This window comes from Gossypium raimondii, chromosome 2, assembly GCF_025698545.1.
Source record: "Gossypium raimondii isolate GPD5lz chromosome 2, ASM2569854v1, whole genome shotgun sequence".
NCBI lineage: Eukaryota > Viridiplantae > Streptophyta > Magnoliopsida > Malvales > Malvaceae > Gossypium > Gossypium raimondii.
This window is the reverse complement of record NC_068566.1, coordinates 3,792,286-3,813,678: the sequence shown is the minus strand read 5'-3', so window position 1 is coordinate 3,813,678 and position 21,393 is coordinate 3,792,286. Positions and strand designations below refer to the sequence as shown.

General features: G+C 29.7%; 2 protein-coding genes and 2 non-coding genes across 4 annotated transcripts; 3 read left to right on the top strand and 1 right to left on the bottom strand.

The window, feature by feature from the left end:
- The first annotated feature begins 4,385 nt into the window (after positions 1-4,385).
- On the top strand, positions 4,386-4,458 carry TRNAA-CGC (transfer RNA alanine (anticodon CGC)). Its single transcript has one exon. It is a non-coding gene; the product is annotated as a tRNA-Ala (tRNA).
- Positions 4,459-11,138: 6,680 nt separating this feature from the next.
- On the top strand, positions 11,139-14,513 carry LOC105787747 (AP2-like ethylene-responsive transcription factor AIL6). Its single transcript, XM_012614297.2, has 9 exons — positions 11,139-11,654; positions 11,804-12,323; positions 12,410-12,492; positions 13,211-13,219; positions 13,308-13,396; positions 13,484-13,557; positions 13,655-13,705; positions 13,792-13,868; positions 13,962-14,513. The coding sequence occupies exons 1-9, from the start codon at positions 11,492-11,494 to the stop codon at positions 14,411-14,413; spliced, it is 1,518 nt and encodes a 505-aa protein (XP_012469751.1). The 5' UTR covers positions 11,139-11,491; the 3' UTR covers positions 14,414-14,513.
- A 2,734-nt stretch (positions 14,514-17,247) lies between these two features.
- On the bottom strand, positions 17,248-19,664 carry LOC105787746 (receptor-like cytosolic serine/threonine-protein kinase RBK1). The gene is made up of 8 exons (XM_012614295.2): positions 19,301-19,664; positions 18,818-19,219; positions 18,491-18,748; positions 18,257-18,414; positions 18,110-18,189; positions 17,901-18,039; positions 17,675-17,824; positions 17,248-17,586 (listed from the first exon to the last, which is right to left on the bottom strand). The coding sequence occupies exons 1-8, from the start codon at positions 19,311-19,313 to the stop codon at positions 17,425-17,427; spliced, it is 1,362 nt and encodes a 453-aa protein (XP_012469749.1). The 5' UTR covers positions 19,314-19,664; the 3' UTR covers positions 17,248-17,424.
- Positions 19,665-20,570: 906 nt separating this feature from the next.
- TRNAR-CCU (transfer RNA arginine (anticodon CCU)) lies at positions 20,571-20,643 on the top strand. The gene has a single exon. It is a non-coding gene; the product is annotated as a tRNA-Arg (tRNA).
- The last annotated feature ends 750 nt before the right edge of the window (positions 20,644-21,393 follow it).

Below are 21,393 nucleotides of genomic sequence, written 5' to 3'. Positions count from 1 at the left end.
AAATGAGAATGGAAATTTGTTGGAAGCCAATATTTCAAGTCTTGGGATTTTTATTTTTATTTTTTATTCTACATTCGTCTTGTTCGAAAAATGGTTTCTTCTTTTATCTAAGTCCGGCATGATTTAAAATCCGACCCAATTCCTCCATATTTGATTTTTTAGATTATTTTTATTAAAAATTATTTTTTAAAAATATAATACATTAAATACACTAAAATAAAAGTTCTCTACCACGTTCAAATATATTTATATTAAAAACACTATCATAAATATAATGAATGTTTTGTTATATTAAAAACACAAATAAATATAATAAATGTTTTATTATGTTAAATATAAATTTTAAAATTTTATACTTTGGGTTAGGTTATTTAGTTAGGTAAGTTTTATTAGGTCTTGGGCGATGAGTTTAATTGTTATTAAATTAGTGATTTAATATAAATATAAATAATAATTATTTAACATATATAATTAATATAATATTATTTTATAACATATTATTCATGTTGGGCTGGGGTCGGGTCAAAAAAATTTACCCAAGGTTCGGCCCATATAAAAAATAGACCTTAAATTTTACTTAAGCCCATTTTTCATATAGAAGACACTCCCATTTTTCATATAGGCCTTCGGGCCTAGACCAGTGGCTTAGCCCATGAGGAGGTTTTATCTCATATCACTTAGCTAAATTAATATTTATTATTTAGGCATAATGATTTATTTGGACTTCCAACTTTATAAAAAAAATCATTTTAGCCCTCCATTTATTTTTCTGCTTTTTTTTAGCCCTTAAACATATATTTTTTTTATCAAACCACCTCAAAATGGATGGAAAAGTTAATCTTTTTTAACTTTGTTAATGTGATATCTGAGTGGGTTGCCACGCCATCATTTAATTCAAGGTTTTAAAATTTTAAAAATATAAAATTTATTTTTAAAAATTAAAAATTATTAAAATTATTAAAAAGTATAAAATTATAAGAAAAATATTTTTTATAATTTTTTAAAAAATTAGTTAAATGTTGATGTGTCATCCACGTGGCAATTCATGTATTTGCCATGTTAAAATGACTTTTTAACCAAAAAAAGTCAAATAAGTCAAGGCTAAAAGAGGAGAAATATTAAATGGAGGGTTAAAATGACTTTTTTTTATAAAGTTGGAGGGTTAAATAAGTCATTATGCCTATTATTTATAACATGTTAGTCAGTATCGTTTTGGTGCATCCCATATCGACCGAAACGCTCTGTTTCGGTAATAAATCGGAACAATAAACTTTAAGTTTCATTCTGGTGCAAATTCTAATCGGTACCGGTCGTACTAGTTGATTTCACTCGTATCGACCGGAATATGGTGTATCAGTCAGTACTAAAAAAATTTCTTTTAAAATATATTTTAAAATTTATTATTTATTCGTAAAAATAATTTTAATTTTAAATTTACTTTTTTATTATTTATTTTTTATAAAAAATATCAATTTAAAATATATTTTAAATTTTTATTATTTATTTGAATTTGTTGAATTATTTATGGAATATATTTTTTCGTTGTTTAATCTGAGTTTATTTAATGATGGATTGCATTTGCAAAGTTTATTAAAGAATATTTTATATAATTAATGAGTTCTTTTATCTTAAAATTTTGTGCGGTGATATTTGAACCTATGCCACAAACATTTTTAAAATCTTTTCTTTATCAATTTAACTAAATTTCTTTAACCTCATTATTTGATATTTGTAAATACTTTTATACACATATATAAAATAGCGATAAACTTGAAACCGTACAATAGAACAGATCGATACCAGTACGTATCAGTACTAGTAGAAAAACAGTCTTGGCTACCCTGATTTATAAACTATAATAATTTATAAAAATATTATTTAATACACTATGAGTGAAGTTAAACAGAAGTGAAATACCATAATATATTTTTAAGTAATATTAGTAAATTAAAACAAACACGTCCAACAAGCTTAATTTTTATAATAAACTTTATTCTTAACAATTATTTGAATTAAATATTTAAAATAAATTTTAATTGATATTTTTAATTTTTTAATTATATCAAAATTTTCCTACATATATTTTGTAATAATAATGCACATATAAAATCATGTATATATAAAACTTGGTTTTGAATAATTTAAAAAAAATGTATATATAATCATGTATATTCTTCTGGGCCAGGCCACTTGTCCAGGTCCAATGGTTCGCTTAAAAAATGGGTTTGGATAAAATTTAAGACCCGTTTTATATATAGGTCGGACCTTGGGCAAGATTTTTTTAGTTCGACTTCGACTTGAATATATTATGTTATAAGAAATAAAATAATTATATATATTTATATTAAATTACTAACCCAATAACAATTAAACTCATTACCCAAAATCTTACCCAACTAAATAACACAACCCAAAATATAAAATTTTAATAAATATATTTAATACAATAACATATTTATTATATTTATTTGTGTTTTAATATAATAAAACATTTATTTTTTTTGGTAGTGTTTTTAATATAAATAATTTTAATGTGTAAGAAAACCTTTATTTTAGTGTTTTTTAGTGCATTTAGTGTATTATATTTTTTAAAAAATATATTTTTAAATAAAAACTAATCTAAAAAATCAAATATGGGAGACACGAGTCTAGGATTACCTTTCTTAATTTCGGTCAAACATGGGCAAAAAATTAAGCCCATTTTTTGAGTCGAGCCGAGCTTGAGCTTAGAAAATTGGTCTAGACACCTTGCATGGAAGTGGCTCGAACCTGGCCCATGAGCACCTCTAGGAAGAAGGCAATAACTTCTTTTTTACGTTTATTAATAGAGTAATACCCTAAATCAATATAAAATAGAGTTAATTTTGTCTTAATATTTTAAGGATAAACTACACCAATTGTCCCTAACCATTGATTAAAATTACATTTCGGTCACCCAACTTTCAAAAGTTATATAATTGTCACTTAAGTTATAGAAATGTTACATTTTGGTCACTCATTCGTTAACGTACGTTCATAGGATGATGCGGCATGTTAATTTAAAGGTTAATAACCAAAATATCAATTTGATACTTTTAATTTTTTTCTTAATAATAATTCTTAAAAAATTTAAAGGTTAAACTACTTAGAAAGTCACTAAGTTTTAATGCATTCCTATTTTGGCCAACGAATTTTTTTTTGTTAATTTAGTCACTTCCATTATATTAATTATCAATTTTAATCACTCCACCGATAAAATGCATTGGTCACTAAACGAAATGCTGATGTGGCAATCTTTTGATTGGTATAATAACAAATTTAGCTATTAACACTTTACACATTCTGTCAGGTTGGTCCTAATTTTAAAAATATTCAACAAATTTAATTCTCAATGTTTGCACATTTTGTCAACTCAGTCCAAATTCAAAAAATTCAAAAATTTTATAATATTTTATATTTAAATGTCTTTTATATATTTTCGAGTTTTTAAATTATGATTTTTTTGAATTTGGACCAAATAATAAGAGTTAGTATTTAATACTCGACAATGTATTTTTTTATTCCACAAGCAATTTTAAAAACTGTCAAATGTCTCATTTTAAAGAAAAATATTTAACTATACTCCTTATAGGACACTTATCAATCCCTAACTTTATTTATGGAGTCTAAAAGCTCCATTGATTATTTTTAGTTGTAAAGTCCAATCATGAGTGAGAAATTTATTATTTTTCAAAATATAATAAAAAATCAATAAAAGTAAAGTATAAGGGCAATTCCCAGTATTCAAAATATATTGAAGCTAGAAAACAAGTGTTATTTGGAAGATCCGGAAATAGACATACGATTCTTCTAATATATTTATCTAACAATATTTCTTGTAACATCTTTTATGAACACAGTGGTAGGGTTAGAAACTTATTTTGGGTGGAAATTAAATTGTAAATTTTATGATAGTAAAATGTAATTTTATCATTTTAATAGTTTATATATTTATAATTTTAAATGATTAAATCAAAATTTTATTATTTTTGGAAAGTCAAAGTGTAATTTTACCATTATTAATTTAAAAATTTATAAACTATAAAAAGTTTAAATGAATTTTTTTTATTTTACAGGAGACCAGGGCCCCTGCCAACCTTCATTGGCTCCGCCATTGTATGAATGAATATATATAAAGGTTGGTTTGGATATTTTAGAGATTTTTAAAATACATTGTTTCAAAATATCTGTATTTGTAACTATTTTTTTAAAATTGATAAAAGAAGAATAATTATATTAAATAAAAATAATATAAAACATTATATATTAAAATTAATTAAATATAATATTTTGTAGTTTTAGTTTTTATATAGTGCGATATTATTAACATATTAAAAATGTTATATTTAAATAAATATTGTAATCTCGGGGATGTAGCTCATATGGTAGAGCGCTCGCTTCGCATGCGAGAGGCACGGGGTTCGATTCCCCGCATCTCCAACACTTAATTATTTTATGGGCTCTCAAACAAGCCCTAACGAACTTGACTGAATTGTTTTTAGAGGTTCGGCCCAAATCAGCAATATAGTTTCGTCCATTAACTCACTTTTAAACGATTTAAGAAAAAAGAAAGCCCACTTCAATCTTTTGCTAATGAATATAAAATGAAGACACTTAAATTTAATTATTTTCATTATTTTGTTAATTGTATAAATTTATCCACCATGAATACATTGTGTAAATTACAAGGACATCAAATATAAAATCTATTTAACATAAATAACACCAATTAATCTAATAAAAATCTTGAAATAATTAGTAACCACCGATACCTCAAATATTAAAAGCTCGAGTTTGAGTCTCATTTACGTAAATCATATGTTAATGTTGTTTAAATTTATTCTGATTTAAAATTCATCGATGTACTCTATTTTTTTATGATTGTAATTGTAATCACAAGCTATAAATTATTATTAATCTCTTGAAATCTCACGTGATATAACAATTTTAAATTACAAAATGCTCCAAAACCGACAAAAGGAATTGCAAATTTCAAACTTGACATCAAAATTGTTTGATTTAGAGAGTACAATCCTTATACAAATGCATACAACAAGCATGGTCAAATGGTAAAAGCTTTGGCTTTTTTTATTTATCTATTAAAAATGCAATGAAAACTTTAGATCAAAGTCTATGCCTCCAACTTGCTTTGGATACTTCACAAGAAAGGGAAAAAAAGAATCACTTTTTTTGCCCCCCAATTTAGATCCATTTTTACAGCTAAGTAGTAAGTACTATAAAAAAGAAACATTGTTCTAATTATAGTTTAGTCCTTCTCTAATTTGATGTAATTTGCTTTATCAACCAGAAGCTGCTGTTGTTAAAGTAAACTTTGATTGAGTCGATGTTATGGGTTAGTCGGATATCAACTTAGTTGAGGAAAAGACGAAACTACTCTCGATTTATAAAGTAAATTATATTATTAATTTTAAGAGTGTCTTTGTTATTTTATATAGAAATAATATAAATGTAAGATTTAAAGCTTACTAATGCATTATAAAAATAAAAAGAAAAGTTAAATTAAATTAAAAAATGATTAAGAAATGTGTAATTAAATATTAGTAGAAACAATAAACATGGAAGACATGATTATTATAAGTTGTCGGGGACAGAGAATGCACGTGCGTCACCGAAATCGTCGACCGAAAACATTTGAATTAAAAGATGCAGCGCACGTGCTTTTCAGTCAATGGTCAGAGGCAGTGATTACACCACCAGTCTTTTAATCTTATCATATAAAATTTAATTATTACTATATTAAAGTACTAATTATCATTTTTTTATTAAAAAGGAAAAGATATCCCAAGATGAAGCCAAGATAAGAACGATGATTAGGATCTCTTCTATGGAATCTAAGCCCTTCATCATCACCACTTGATTTTTTTCAAGTCATGGACAATATTATTTAATGCACTTTTATTTTTACTTTACCTATAATGCATGATGTGATTTATTTTATACCTATTTTGATATTTAAATATTTTAATTTGTTGATACGTGTTGAGGGTTTTGTCCTAATAATGGAACTTCATGCTGAATAATTAAAGGTATTGTTTCCATGATGAGATTTTGTTTGTGTAAAGATTATCTTAAAAGGTCTGATGTAGGTTCGAGTGTATAAAATTGAGAGCGTTTTAATTAGTGGATAACGTGTCAGTATTGTACGTAATGTTAATTATAAAAGTCACCAATACGAGGAGACTCGAGCCATCAACCTAAGACATATAGGCTACATACTTACGAGCACCATAACACGAGCTATACTCAAACTTCTTACAGAATCAAGTATAAAACTCCTTAGGAGGAACAATATCTTATATTATTGGGAATCTAACTAATTTTTTGTTGAATGATATTTTGAAGACTTTTTTTTTTAATTTGTAAAGTAAAATCCGACGTGGACAGGGGTTTATACATATATTAAACATGGTAGAAATAAAATCTCAATGTGGGACGTGACTTAATTAAAGCAGTCAACTTGTGCCAAGTGTATAACAAAAATTTATCAAATTAAGAAAACAAATATTCTTAGGGTTGATATTTTTATTTAAATAAAAATACTAAACTCGCATATATATATATACATTGCAGATGACGTGTAAAATATTGATAATGATCGAAATCAAGTTTAAGTCGTAAAGATATCATGATGCAAAGTTGCCAACATGTTACTATTTTAAAAGAAGACAACGTGGGGTGCCACGTATTCGCCACGTGTCTTGTGATATATGGATGAATAGTAGGATATTTCTCATCAGCCGCTTTTTTTTTTTTTTCATGATGTATTTATAGGTAGAAAAATAGATAATTAAAATATAATATTGTAATTCCGTTTTGCATGGGTTAGTCATTATCACGTGTGATGTCACATGCCGTTAAATGATGCATATATTATCAATTCAAAAGTCAGCAAAAGATGCAAAGTGTGAAACTAAAGCCATTTAAATCATGTTGGTGTCTTAAAAATATGTTTTTATAGCCATTAATTTAGATTATAAATACTAAAATTTATATTATTTGGCGAAAAACTCTAATTTTTTTTTCTAAGTCGTTTGCTTCTTATCTTCTGTATTACTTAGCGACAGTATCAGTTTTCGAGTTAGTTATTACCTGCTTTTTTTCTCTTTCATCAATCCTTTTTTTCTTTATTCTTTTTATTCATTACACATGTCTAAACAAGTTATAATGGATAGATGATGGTGCTCGTCATTCGCTAAAACTCTATCGGCCACCAGTAATTTTTATTGAAATGTCGGTAACTTTTCGTCAACTTCTTAATCTGTTTTTGTTTTGAGAGTATTTTAGAATAATAAATGATTTCACATGTCGATTTAGATCCGTGTTATCTTAAACTTTATATGTTTTTTTGTTTGTTTTTCTATTGTTTAACAAGTCTTCAGTTTTAAAATTTTTTGTCTATTCTTGTAGTACGTTTTTTAGTCTTGCTTATTATATATATAATAGTAGTTTTATGAGTGATTTTAGAAAACAATATCAAGTAAATTGAAGTTCAATCAATATATTTAATTTTAATTTAATTATATACATAGAATTAGTTTTAACATTAAACTTCTTATATTTATGTAATTTTGTCAAACATCCGTACTATATCCTTTTTGAAATTTTTCCGAAAATTTTTGTTTAATTATAGTATTGTTTCTAAATTGACAACATTAGAGTCATGGCTAAATGTTAGACTTAGGGGGTGAGTTTGGATAAGCGGTAGGGTGCAATTTGGTATGTTTAGTTCACTTTTTGTTTCACGCTACAATATCGTTATAGTATCTAATCTTATCGCCACTGTTATTTTTACACTAATCGTAAGTAAACGTACTGCCCATCTAAACCCGCCTTTATTATTTTTCTTAAATTACCTTCCACCCGTGGGTGGTAACAAAATTTTGTTTTATATTTAATATTTAAACATAATTATATTTTGAAAATAAATACTTAAAAATAAGTATAAATAATTTTCAAACAATAAATATTAAGTTTATTCTAAAATTAATTTAGTTATATCTCTACAATAAAAGGAGTTGTTGGATACATTCACCGAAACCATTGAGTAATTGGGATTTTACTATCCCTGATGGTGATGGAGTACGAAACAAAGAAAGAAGAAAAGAAAGGCGTCCAAATGAACCAAACCTACTACTGGCGTTGCGGTTGCGTAGCAGCCGCTGTTGCTGCTATACAGTCTGTTGGGCACCGAAGCTTTCAACAAATGGCCTTCCAGCAACGTGTCTTATGACTATATAATTATACCTTACAATAAAAATTATTTTACAAACTCGACGCTGCCGCCCGCTTTCAAATCTACATCTTCGTGTTGAATCAATCAATGATCGGTCCAAACTTTCAATTTTTATACATTTCAGATCGTTTCAGACTCCCAACATTAATTATTCTACGCACACTGTCGGAATATTCACGGAAAAGATAATTCAAACGCCCATTTTCCTTTAATTTCAACTCTGAAAACAATTTCATATGCATGCATAGGGTAAACTCTACAAAATTTTATTAAATAATTTTATTAACTCTATGTTTAACGATTATGAAAATTAATAAATATGATTAATCGAACTTAAATTCAAATTTAAAAAATAAAAATATTCAATCAAGCTTCATCCAAATATCAAACTCCATTACACTCGTAAATAAGCAGTAGAATACGTCGGATTTTCACTCGCCGGGATTACAAATTACGGAAAACATGCATGAGTTAGAGGCTATAGAGGGTATAGCTTAACTTAGCTCATATGGGGTACGCAAATTATGGCAAAAATCAAACATTGCCTTAAATTGATGGGGTTGTTTGTTTCGATTTAACTAAGGAAACCAATACAAATTAAAAGGGTTGAAGGTGGTGAATGGTGATGGGTGGCCGCCTCACTGTTTCCTGGTTTTCTAGCTTTTTGGTCTCGCACTTCATTGGTTTCCCCTACCCCAATCCTTAACTTTTTTTTTTTTTGGCTTCTTCTTTCTGCACTTTCAAAGCAAAAAATAAAAGCAAAATTTTTTTTACCTACGCATTCAATATTCCTTTGACCGAATCTCATGTAAATCTAAGTGTTCAACTTAGTGTTTTCATTTTCTTTTCTCCCCCACTTTTACTTTTACTTTCTCATTTTTGGCTTTTCTTAGTGCTTACTATGTTATTTACTGCATTCTTATGTATACAATTACCTTTCTTTATAATATTGTAACTGTAACGGTTAATTTTATTGTAAAATTGATTTATTTTTCATATGAAAATTTCTCTGTTAATCATATTTTATTAAGTTAAAAAAATTTAAATTGTTTCCAGAATAGTGAGATTAGATAATTAAATATAATCTAGGTAGAAATATTTTATTAAAAATATTATCTAGATATTAGTAATTAATGTTATTGATATATTATAATTTTAAACTTAAAATGAAAAAATCAAATATAATCTATAATATTCATAATTTTAACAGATAAAATATGTTATTATAAGAAGGGTTGAGTGTATCATAAAATGAGATCATATACAAAAATGAATATAGTTTTAATAACTTAAAACCATCAAACATAATTGTGTCCAACTTATAAATCATAATCACGATGAGCCTAAATAATATATAATGGTAGATGTTTTCATCTATTTTACCGTTCTTAAAATGACATTGTTCAAAGGAGATAACATAAATTTCGACAAACGAACATAAATCACACCTTATATATTTCCTTAACAAATTACATAAATATTATAAGCAAAAAACAAAATTGAACCATTTTATTTTAATTTTCATCTCCATATTGCGTGGTGCAACATCTTTTGGATTTATCTTATACATTCAAGCTTTCGTCATTTTCACCTTTATCTTTATCCTTCTACTTTTTTTTCTTTTTCCATTTGTTGGGTATTTTATGATTTGATTAAATTCTTTTGTTAATTCCTCTTTGTTTTGCCAACTGAGGCGTAAAAGGAGTTGGAAAAAGAGTCATAGTTTTGGGCGCGCCATGGCACGAGAGACAAACTTTTTTTCTTTTTCCAATCAAAAGCTTTAGAGTGGAAAAAATTGTAAATAAATAAATAAATAAATAAATAAATAATGTTTTTATACATCCCAACTTAGCTTAATAATATTAATTTTAACTAAATATAGAATGTAGACATGTTTGTCTTACACATTCTTTTGTTATAAATATTTTAAGTTTGGGTAAAATTATATTTGAATATTTGAATTATAATTAAAAATGGATTTTATTTTCGTGGATAATAAATTTAGTTAAATTTATGGAACTAAATATTACAAAAAAGAGATGAAGGGAGAATAAATACATAAACCTAACCGACCCTTAAAGAAACAGCCAATGGGTAATAAAAGGTTGGGAAACAAAGCTGCATGTCGGACAAGTGTGTAAAATCGAGAACATTACATTACATTAAAAAAACCCCTCACTTCCCTTTTATTAATTAATTAATTAAAATATATAATCTCTTTACAAATAATACAAACGAAATAAATTTTTTTTAAAAATATTAACCCTAAAAAATTCTAACCCACCTAGCCCGGATCTTTCGCGACGCTGTTCCAGACAAATTTTCTTCACCGCGCAGAGCTAAAAGTCACCCTCACATTGCCTCTTATTTTTTTTTAATTATTTTGGGTATAATTTTGTTTTGAATCCTTATAAATTTTAATTTTTTATATTTAATCTACTTGTTAAATTTAAAAATTAAGGTCGGATCGATAATACTGTTAACTGACTTCTTTAATTTGAATGTGTATTATCAATTGAATTTTAATTTTTTAACTCATTATTTGAAATATTAAAATACCACATATTTTAATTTAACAGAAATTTATTAAAAGTTTTAAAATTAAGACTTTAATTTTTACGTAAGACAAGTAAAATAATTAGTTAAGTTTAGTCGGTTAGTTTAGTTTAGTTTATTCAATTTAGTGATTGTAATAATTAATTTCAGTCGACAAAGGACTAAATTAAAAAAATCCAAAGAGTAGAAGGTCTTTTGGAAAATTAAACCTATATATATTTCGATTTTAAAAATCACTCAAACAAGTTCCTTTTGAATGCGGCTTCTCTCTAGTTGGCATTAATAGTTTTGCCCTTTATTCTCTATTTCTCGATCCCTTTAAAAACCCGAACACCTCTTCTCTCTATTTTCCTTTTTCCTAGTTTCCTTTCTCTCTTAACCAAAAGGCTAAACCAATTTCAAAGAAATCCCAGACCAGTTCTGCATGCATTTAACCCTCTTTTTAAGCTTTTAGAAAAGATTCTTTTGCCCATTTTTCTTAGTTTTAAGCTTCGTGATTATCGTAAAGGGGGGCAGTTTTTAAGTAACGATTAAGTACATGATCAGTTTTATTTTCTCAGCTTATGATTCGAGGTTAAAAAAGTTTGAGATAGTTTTTTTTTGTTTGTTTCCTGAGAAAAAAAACAGTTTTGGTTTTTAGTGTTGGTTTTTTACAAGTATTAAATGGCACCAGCAACAGTGAGTAACTGGCTTTCCTTTTCACTATCCCCGATGGAGATGTTGAGGTCTTCATCTGAGCCTCAGTTCGTGTCATATGAAGGATCCTCAGCTGCTACTGCTTCTGCTGCTTCTCCTCATTACTTGATCGATAACTTCTATGCCAATGGTAATCTTTTCTTTCTTTCTTTTCTTTTCATGGTTTCTGTTTGGTTGCCGAGAAAATATAGGGTGTTGTTTACTGTTACATATAAAATAAACCCAGAAAGGCATACTGAGTTGACTCGTTTTATGTGCATTTTTGGTTTTCTTTAATAGAATGGACGAATCCAAAACATCAAACTCAACAACCAGCCATGGCGGCCGATGAGTCATCCATTCTCTCAAGCTTTCACCATCATCAAGTTCCGAAACTCGAAGATTTCCTCGGAGATTCCTCGTCAATCGTTAGATATTCAGATAATAGCCAAACCGAAACCCAGGACTCGTCCTTAACTCATTTAACTCAAATCTACGATCACCACCACGTCGGTGCTGCTGCTTACTTCAACGACCACCAAGATCTCAAAGCCATTACTGGGTTTCAAGCGTTTTCGACTAACTCGGGGTCTGAAGTTGATGACTCAGCTTCAATGGGACGAACTCAGTTAGCTGCTGTTGAGTTTCCTGGCCACTCAAATTGTCCCACCGCCGGTTCCTTATCCCTAGGTGTTAACCAAACCTCCGAAATTAACACCACCACCACCAATAAAGCCGTCGTTTCAGTTGACTCCGATTGTTCAAAGAAAATCGTTGATACTTTTGGTCAGCGAACTTCAATTTACAGGGGTGTCACCAGGTATACAACTTCATTTAACTATTTTTTCCCGAAAAATTTTTAATTTTTTTTAATGGGGGTTACTTACATGGCAATGGTAAATACAGACACCGATGGACGGGTAGATACGAAGCTCATCTATGGGATAACAGCTGTAGGAGAGAAGGTCAAGCTCGGAAAGGGCGTCAAGGTACATAAATACATACATATATGGTTATATATACACTGTTTGACAGTGAAAAGAAACTTGCATGCATTCAAATGATAGCCATTTGTTGTCAGCCTTTTTTTTATGATTGAATGACTGATGTTATATATAATGTACAAATATTACTTTTTCTTTACAGCCAAACAAAACACATTTTTTTTTTTATTTTTTCCTTCTTTGATTGATTTGATCAGATATGCCGCCATTTTAGCACCCTGTGTTTGAAACGTCCCACACCCACACACCCACTGGTTCAGTCCCCAGGGTCTGTGAGAGAGAAGGTCTGGGTTTGACCAAACTACCCATTGGGTTTATTTTATATGAAAGATTAAAAAAAAAGTATGTGTGAAACCCCCACTTTTATAGCCTAAACTTATTGACAGTGCCTCTTGGCTAAAAAAGCTGATAATGTGGGCTATGTTCTGGTTCACACTCAAGCTTAATAATCTAGCCATAGTTGTACTTTTTTTAAAATATTTAACCTAATGTAATTTTTGAAGTTTAATTAAAGGGTAAAATAATAGTGAAGTGCAAGAATTGAACAGTATAAAAAATGATTGTTATATTTTGGCTTTGCATTGCTTTGTATGAATGATTGGAAGCAGAAAATTTTGACTAAATTTATTGCCTGATATTGACAATTTTTTCCTACTTTTTTGCATGAAAATGCGGGATCGTGGCCGATATTTGTTTTCAACAGTGTACTTAGGTAAGAAAACTCAATACAGTTTCATATTTTGTTGTATTTAGTTTTAAGTTTGTAGGCCGATAATGTGAGATTTTGTAATTTTCCTCAGGTGGATATGATAAAGAAGAAAAGGCAGCTCGGGCTTACGATTTGGCTGCGCTGAAATACTGGGGTCCTACTGCAACCACCAACTTTCCGGTATATATGATTTCAAGGTCCTTTTTGTTGCTGAATGATATTTTATGTGTGAACTCGTTTAATTGTTCGATCTTATGCTTGGTTTAGATTACAAACTATTCGAAAGAGTTGGAGGAGATGAAACATGTGACAAAGCAAGAATTTATTGCTTCTTTAAGGAGGTAAAAGCATAGTATTCTTAATCAGTTTGTGATTCCTTATTTTCTTGGTTAATTGCGGTGATTTAATGTATTGTTCGTCTCGATTGAAATTTAATAGGAAGAGCAGCGGATTTTCAAGGGGAGCATCAATTTACAGAGGTGTCACAAGGTTAGATTTTGAATTATGCACTCCGGATTATTTTCTATTATTACAAACCAAGACTAATGCTTGAATTATCAACTTAATTTTGGCAGGCATCATCAACAAGGTCGATGGCAAGCAAGGATCGGTCGTGTTGCTGGAAACAAGGACCTTTACCTGGGGACTTTTGGTAAGGCTGCAAATGCGTGTGATGATGATCCGATACCTTATTGTAAGGGTAACTATTGATATCTAATAATAATAATCATATGTATGATGACAGCTACCGAAGAGGAGGCAGCAGAGGCCTACGATATAGCGGCCATCAAGTTTAGGGGCATAAATGCGGTGACCAACTTTGAGATGAGCCGCTACGACGTCGAAGCAATCGCCAAGAGTTCTCTCCCCATCGGTGGAGCAGCTAAGCGGCTAAAGATCTCACTCGAGTCGGAGCAAAAACCAGCAGTAGTAAACCACGAACAACAACCCCAGTGCAGCTCTAACAGCAACATAAGTTTTGCCCCCATGCAGCAGTCGATATCTACTATCCCTTGTGGAATCCCGTTTGATGCAGCGGCATTTTATCAGCATAATCTCTACCACCACCTTCAGGCTTCCAATATCAGCATCTCTGATCTCCCCGGTTCTTCCTCAACGATGACCACAACTCCAACGACCTTAATGTCGCAACCAACAGCGGATCAGTTTTTCTTATGGCCTCACCAGTCTTACTGAAATGACCCTTAAATCAGGTTTTTATTTATTTATTTAACAAGGAGTAGTTTTGCAATTCAGCTAACATTAGTAGCAAGAAGCAACCATGTTTCCCAGCTGACCCCATAATCTAACCATCACCAATCTGATCTACCTTTTGGGTTGAGGGTTTTTTTTTTCTGGTTTTGAAGGCTGGATTTTGTAAAGTATCTTATCTTCATATGTTAGAGATGAGAGACATGCTGAAATAGGCAAAATCAATTCCATTTTCTTGCGAAAAAATGTCTTCCAAAGTTTTTCATCAAAGTCCAACCACTGGCTCCAAGGTTCAAATTTTGCGGATGAGTCGTTATGGAAGTCCTCATATATGGGGAAGAACTGGATATGAAGGATATTTTAATCATAAAAAAATAACAGGCCATTCGAGGACTCACAAAAATGAAGAATGCCACACAGAATATCAAATGAAATTTAGTAGTTTAACGTTTAGGGATGGCAATGGAGAAGACTAGGGTTGGTGTTGTGAAATCTATCAGTGCTTCACAACGAGCCTGTTTTTCTCCGCCTCCCGTCTTGTTTCACTATTTCTATTGACGCTTCACGTTAGTCCATTATTGTTTTTATTTTTAAAAAAATAGGTGAATATTTAAATATAAATTTTTAAAAAGATTTGAACATAATTAAGTTTTAATTATAATAGAGGGAGTTGAGATGGAACAAGCAATTATCACAACTATTTTATATTTTTGGATACAATTACTTTATATTTATTATCCAAAAAGTAGTCCATTTTGCTCCTCTGGGTAAAATTTCTCCAACCAATTTCTGTTATCCCTATCATGAAGTAAAAATCTTAGTTGCCAATGCCATAATCTTTTTCATTCATTACTTGGTCTCTAATGAGAACATGGATGCTTGAATTGGTACCTAATCATCTAAACTTGGAGCAGGTAAGCTGAAAAGGAGGATTAATTAATTGGCTTTTTGGTTGTAGGCTTATAGCAAAAGTGAGTGAGGACCAAAAACAAAATATATAAAGGGGTTTAAAGACATGACAAGTCTGAAAAGAATGGGGGTAAAAAGCAGCAGAAGGTGCACATTTCCAACTTTTCTGCCCCATTCAATTTTGACCATTTGTACCCTTGTGTCATTTATCCTTTTGTTCTTTTTGAAATTCTATATTTTAAAACTTCATTTTAGAAAGAGCCTGGAGTTATTGAGTCTTAGGCACAGTTGTTTAGATAGGATTTGCTGGGCGACTCTTTCTATAGAACACTATACTCTGTCTGTTACGGGGTTGGGCTGGACCCAGAACTTAATTACACGCTTATGGTGTCAATGGCGACGGCACTTGAATCTTTAACTCAGTTTAAGCTTATGAGCTTGTCGCTAAAACTCTACTCCAACGGATTGAGGAAGATTATGAAAACAAGTCAGCTTTATTATTGATACTATTTTGATTGCTAAAAAAATTTATGAGACGACTGTTAAGATTGATATTGAGAAGACGTAGAATCAATTTTGCTTTTGTTTATCTCTTTTAGCTTTGCCCTTGAAGGCATTTCATGTGAATAGCATTGTCGATTATGCGGAAAGTGTTGGAAACTATTTTACATACAGTGAGGGATTGTCAGATAGTTCCATCTTTTTTTATTTGTGTAATGACATTATTAGTTATGGTTTCATTTAATAATCTGATATCATATAAAATTATTTTTGCATGTCTTTGTCACACCAGTTCCAGGAGAAAAAATTGACAAAAGAATTGATCTTTTTGAGAGAAATCAATGTCTTACTCCATTACTTTGAAGGAACAAAACAAGAGAACAATAGCTTGACAAATGGTTCGGTCCGATTCGGGTGCTGTTTAGGCAAGATCCGAATCGAACCCATCATTGATTTGAAATATTGATAGGGTGAATACCCGGTCTATTCAATGCTAGGCATAATGAGTATAAGGACTTCAAAAATGCTCTTTTCGTCCTATGAATCTTAATGTGTATGAATTTTCATGGAAGACATATATATATATATATATATATATTCAATTTATTTCCTTTATGAATTTTGATCTAATATATAATGTTATAGCTTATATATTAATTTAACTTAATTTAGTTTTCATAAATCGTTAGAGCAGTTATCGATATAATTTCATGAAACAAGATCTCTAACTAATATCAACTTATTATTACAACCTCTTATTCATCGTTCCAATATTTAAAAATTGTACACTGTTCTACTATTTCAATATTTAAAATTAGTATATTGCCAGGAGCCAAGAGATTTTTCATTTAGGTCATTTATAATTTATAAAATTTTAAATTAGTAATGGTAAAATTACACTTTAACTTCCAAAATGATAAAAATTAATTTAATCTCTTAAAATTATAAATATGTAATAGACTATTAAAATGATGAAATTATATTTTTACTATCATAAAAATATACAATTTAATTCCGACGCCCTACAATAAATTTTCTAGCTTCGCCACTGTATACTGCCCCACAACTCAATCAGATTAATCATCATTCTAAATTTTTTAAGAAAACAAATTGTAGTACTAATAAATAATATTTATAAATAAATTAATAAACATATGACATGATAATAAAAAAATGAAATTCGCACCCGATTCGAGTTTGACCCAGACAAAATATGGTAACGATACGAATTACATTTTTTTTTGTTGTTGTTGCTGCGACAATCTTATATGCTAGGTGTTACATTCTTTGAGAAACAAGAACTAATCTTTTTTTTAGAAAAGAAAAATGAGTACAATATTTTGACCTCATTGCATATGGATTTTTCTGATATAATTTTCTTCTGAGATCATTGCAGGTTTCTCAAATGGTTGTTTTTTTGAAGAATTAAAAGCCAGTTTTATAGTAAAAGCTGAAAGAAAAAAAATATCCTGAAGAACACTGTTTTTTATCGACGAGGCCGACAGTATACTCTGTACAGCTCGGAATTTTTTCTCACACAAACAACTAACAAAAAAATTAGTAGCAGCAGCAACATCAATCCTTACTTACTCCATAACCAGCTGCATATGACGGTTTAAGTCATTTTGGTAGGTGGTTCGATTATAAGCTTGGGAGTCACAGTTGTCTATGATCATCGCTTTTTCTCCGGATGACTTAGGTTGATACTCTAGAAGACCTTGTTCTCCGTTTTTAAGCATATCTACGACCTGAAAAAAAGAAAAAGAAAAAGGTAATCGGCGTGAATTTCCGGGTGGGAGACATCGAACAACATGTTAGTATCGATGTTATGTTTACCTTCATCATGCTCGGTCGCATGGTGGATAAGTGGCTAATGCAGAGAGAAGCTGTTAGCATTGCTCTTTTTAGTTCAGTTGGATTATAATTGTCTCCAAGTCTAGGATCTACTAATTCTTCGACATTATTTGATTCAAGAAGTGGTTTTGCCTGTTACAAGACAATGAGATTAAGTTCCTTTGTTTATGTATCGTGTTTTGATGATATTTAAGTGGAGAAGGTGTACCCAAATGACAAGACTTTGTCTCGACGATGAATCGACGGCACGGCGACCTGTTAATATCTCCAATAATAAAACTCCAAACGCGAATACATCGGTTTTTTCATCGACAATTCCGTGCATGAAATACTCTGGAGCTAAATACCTGAAGGCAACGTTATGAGTATGATGACCGAAGTTAATTGAAGAATTTAAAAGACGATGGATGGTATTACCCGAATGTTCCTTCGATGGGGTGGACAACATGGTGTTCCCAGTTCTCCGGGAGCCATTTCGCAAGACCGAAATCGGATATCTATAAACGAAATGCCAATGTGAGCCAATTGAATGAAAAATAATCATCAAGTGCACGTCGGAAGTACCTGAGCTTGGTAATCTTCGGTGAGCAATATGTTGGACGCTTTGATGTCTCGATGAATAATCCGTCTCGGACATTCATGATGCAGGTATTTCAATCCTTCGGCTATCCCCAGAACAACCTTAAACCTTCTCTTCCAATCAAGGGACTGCTCAATTGAACCTGCAAATGCATCAACAATATCCTCATTAGTCTCCAACAGAGCTTGGCAATGGCAATGGTAATCACAGATGGTTACCAAAAAGCACAGAAGCGAGGCTGCCATGAGGCGAAAACTCGAGGACTAAAATCAAGCCGCGATCGATGCTATAACCGATCAAATGAGCGGCATTCGGATGATTAATATGCGTAATAATCCCGAGTTCCGATAATAAATCACCGGCTCTCTCTTCAGTTTCCTTGTCATTTTTAATAAACTTCTTCACTGCCACAACTTTACCATCAGATAATATCCCTTTATACACTTCAGCACTTCCACCTTCTCCAAGCAAATTCTCTATAATACAAAAAACAAAAACGGGGATTAATCATTCATTAATGATGTAAATTAATTAAAATAGCTTACTTTGACTGAAATTATCAGTAGCAGCAGCTAGGTCAGCGTAAGAAAAATTCTTCCATGAAGGTTTAACTTGTGGGATACAATCATCATCTTCCTCAGAACCATAAAGTTTAGCAATTTTCTTCATAAAATTCTTCCTAGAAATCTCATAACTAGTAACCAAAGGGAAGATTGAGAAACTTATGGGGGATTTTTTCTTGAAAGTCCCAAATATACTCTTCCATTGTAAACCATTGAAATCCAGGTTGTTCTTATTGGATGTAGAAGAAGAAGATAAAGAAGGAACCGGTTTCTCTTGTAAACTCAAGCTTGAACTGCTGCTGCTGCAAGTGCTGCTATCTGAATCTGATCCAACCCCATGGTTTTCCAATACACCCCTTGGAGATTCCTTGTCTGATTTTATCCCTGCATTTAAAAAAAGAAAAATAAAATCTTTATCCAAAAAGAACCCATTTTTTTTATTAAAAAAAGAGCAAACTTGAATACCTTCAGCAGCCATTATTGTTATTATTATCCAAGGCTTTTCAAGTTCCTAAAAAGAAAGAAGAAAAAAGTTTGGGTTTTTTATGAATTTTTTTGGGTTTTGATTGTTTTTTTTTTTTCAATTCCTCTTCAACATTAAACTTGAAAAGTTCTTGGATAATGAAAAAAAAAGTTGAAAATTATTCCACCTCCCCACAATAGAATGAATCAACTAAAGTTCTTCCATATTCATGTTTTGAGGGTGGAGATTTACAAATCCCAATCCCCAATTTTTTTTACCAAAGAATGATTATTAACCAATGGAATTTTAGATATACAGAGTGGATTTGAAGAAAAATAATGGTTTATCTTTGGAAATTGGTTATTCTTAGGGAAGATCAAAGCAATTGCTAACAACCAGCTTCATGAAATTGTTTTGGAATTTCTCCTATATTTATACACTCTTTTTTCTTTTCCTTCTAAATATCCATTAAAATAAAAAATTACTAAATTTGATTCTTGTTTTAACTAAAATAATTAATAATTTTAGATAACGATATTAGAAAAAGAAGTAAAATGATTAAACTATGTTAAATTAAAGTATAAAGATTAAATAATTAACGATATTCATGTGTTGATGAAATCTTGACCGTTGGTTTTTGGCGCTCGAGATTTACACGCAACTAACGCTTTACGCTTCTGAAAAGCAGAGTAACGAACCGACCCACGGTTGGTAATTTGTAAACTTATTTGAGGGTGATTTAGGTATTATAGAATTTAGGAATTTTTTTTATTTGCTGAGGATTCCATATCCCGTAAAATATTGGATAAAATTGATAATTTTGTTAATTTCTTTTTTTTAATCATTAAAAGTTAAGGTAGTTAATAAAATAATTAAATAATTACACGTGGTGTAGTATATGCATTTTATTTTGATGTATATGAATTAATTTTAATAAAATGATCGATTTACCTTTTTTATTTTAAAACATAATAACTAATTTACTTATTTTTTAATAGAAATATTAAATTATAATTCGTTTATTAATATAAAACCTCTGTAATAATTTATGGAGTATGGTAGTTTTAGCCAAACTCAAGTCAAACGTAGGGAATAATATTTTGCACTAAAATAATCACACTTCAGAATGAATCTCAGTTTTTTGAGCCCATCTCTTTTTATGTAATTTCCTTCTGACTTTCTTTTTATTGTTAAATATAAGTTTAAAGTTAAAGAAGAAAAAGGTCAGAGATTTAGAGTTAAGTAAGGATAGTAGTATAAAGATGTCAACTGGCGCTTGTAGCTCAGTGGATAGAGCGTCTGTTTCCTAAGCAGAAGGCCGTAGGTTCGACCCCTACCTGGCGCGTAAACTTTTGGATATGATTAAAAAAACCATGTAATTAAATTTTGAGTTAATTGCACCAAATATTTTTAAATTATAATTTTTATTTTAAATTGATTTTCAAATTATTAATAATATATCAATTAAGTCACATATTTATTTTTAAAAGTAAAAATTTTAAAAAATAAAATAAAACTTTAACATGAAAACTTTAAAACTAAGATTTTGAAAACATTTACTTTTATAATATTCAATTTTTAATTTTATTTTAAATTATGACACGAAATGTATCATTTAATAGTTAATTAACGATTTTAATAACAAAATAATCTTTTGATATATACAATTAAAATGATTCAAAGTTATTGAACCAACTTAAAATGATGTCATAGTTGAGGGACGTTTAGAGTAATTAACTCTATACTTTTGGAACATTTCAGCTTGATCATAAGCAGAAATGCAACCGCTTGATCATTCTAATAATATGTATTATTATTTAATCCTTTGATTAAATTGATGTCATGAATCAACCGAATATTAATTTAATTAGTAAAACTATAAAATACTTTTTAACATTTAAAATAAGTCATTATTTAAATGTATTTTAATCTCTTTATTTAAAAACAATAAAGATTATGATAAACCTTTAAATTTATCATCAATCAAAGATTTACTTTTAATTTTTACATTCATTTAAATAATGTTATTATTAAGATTAATATTAATAAACTGGTAGTGCATGATTTTTTCCACAAACAACATTAAAAATTAAAT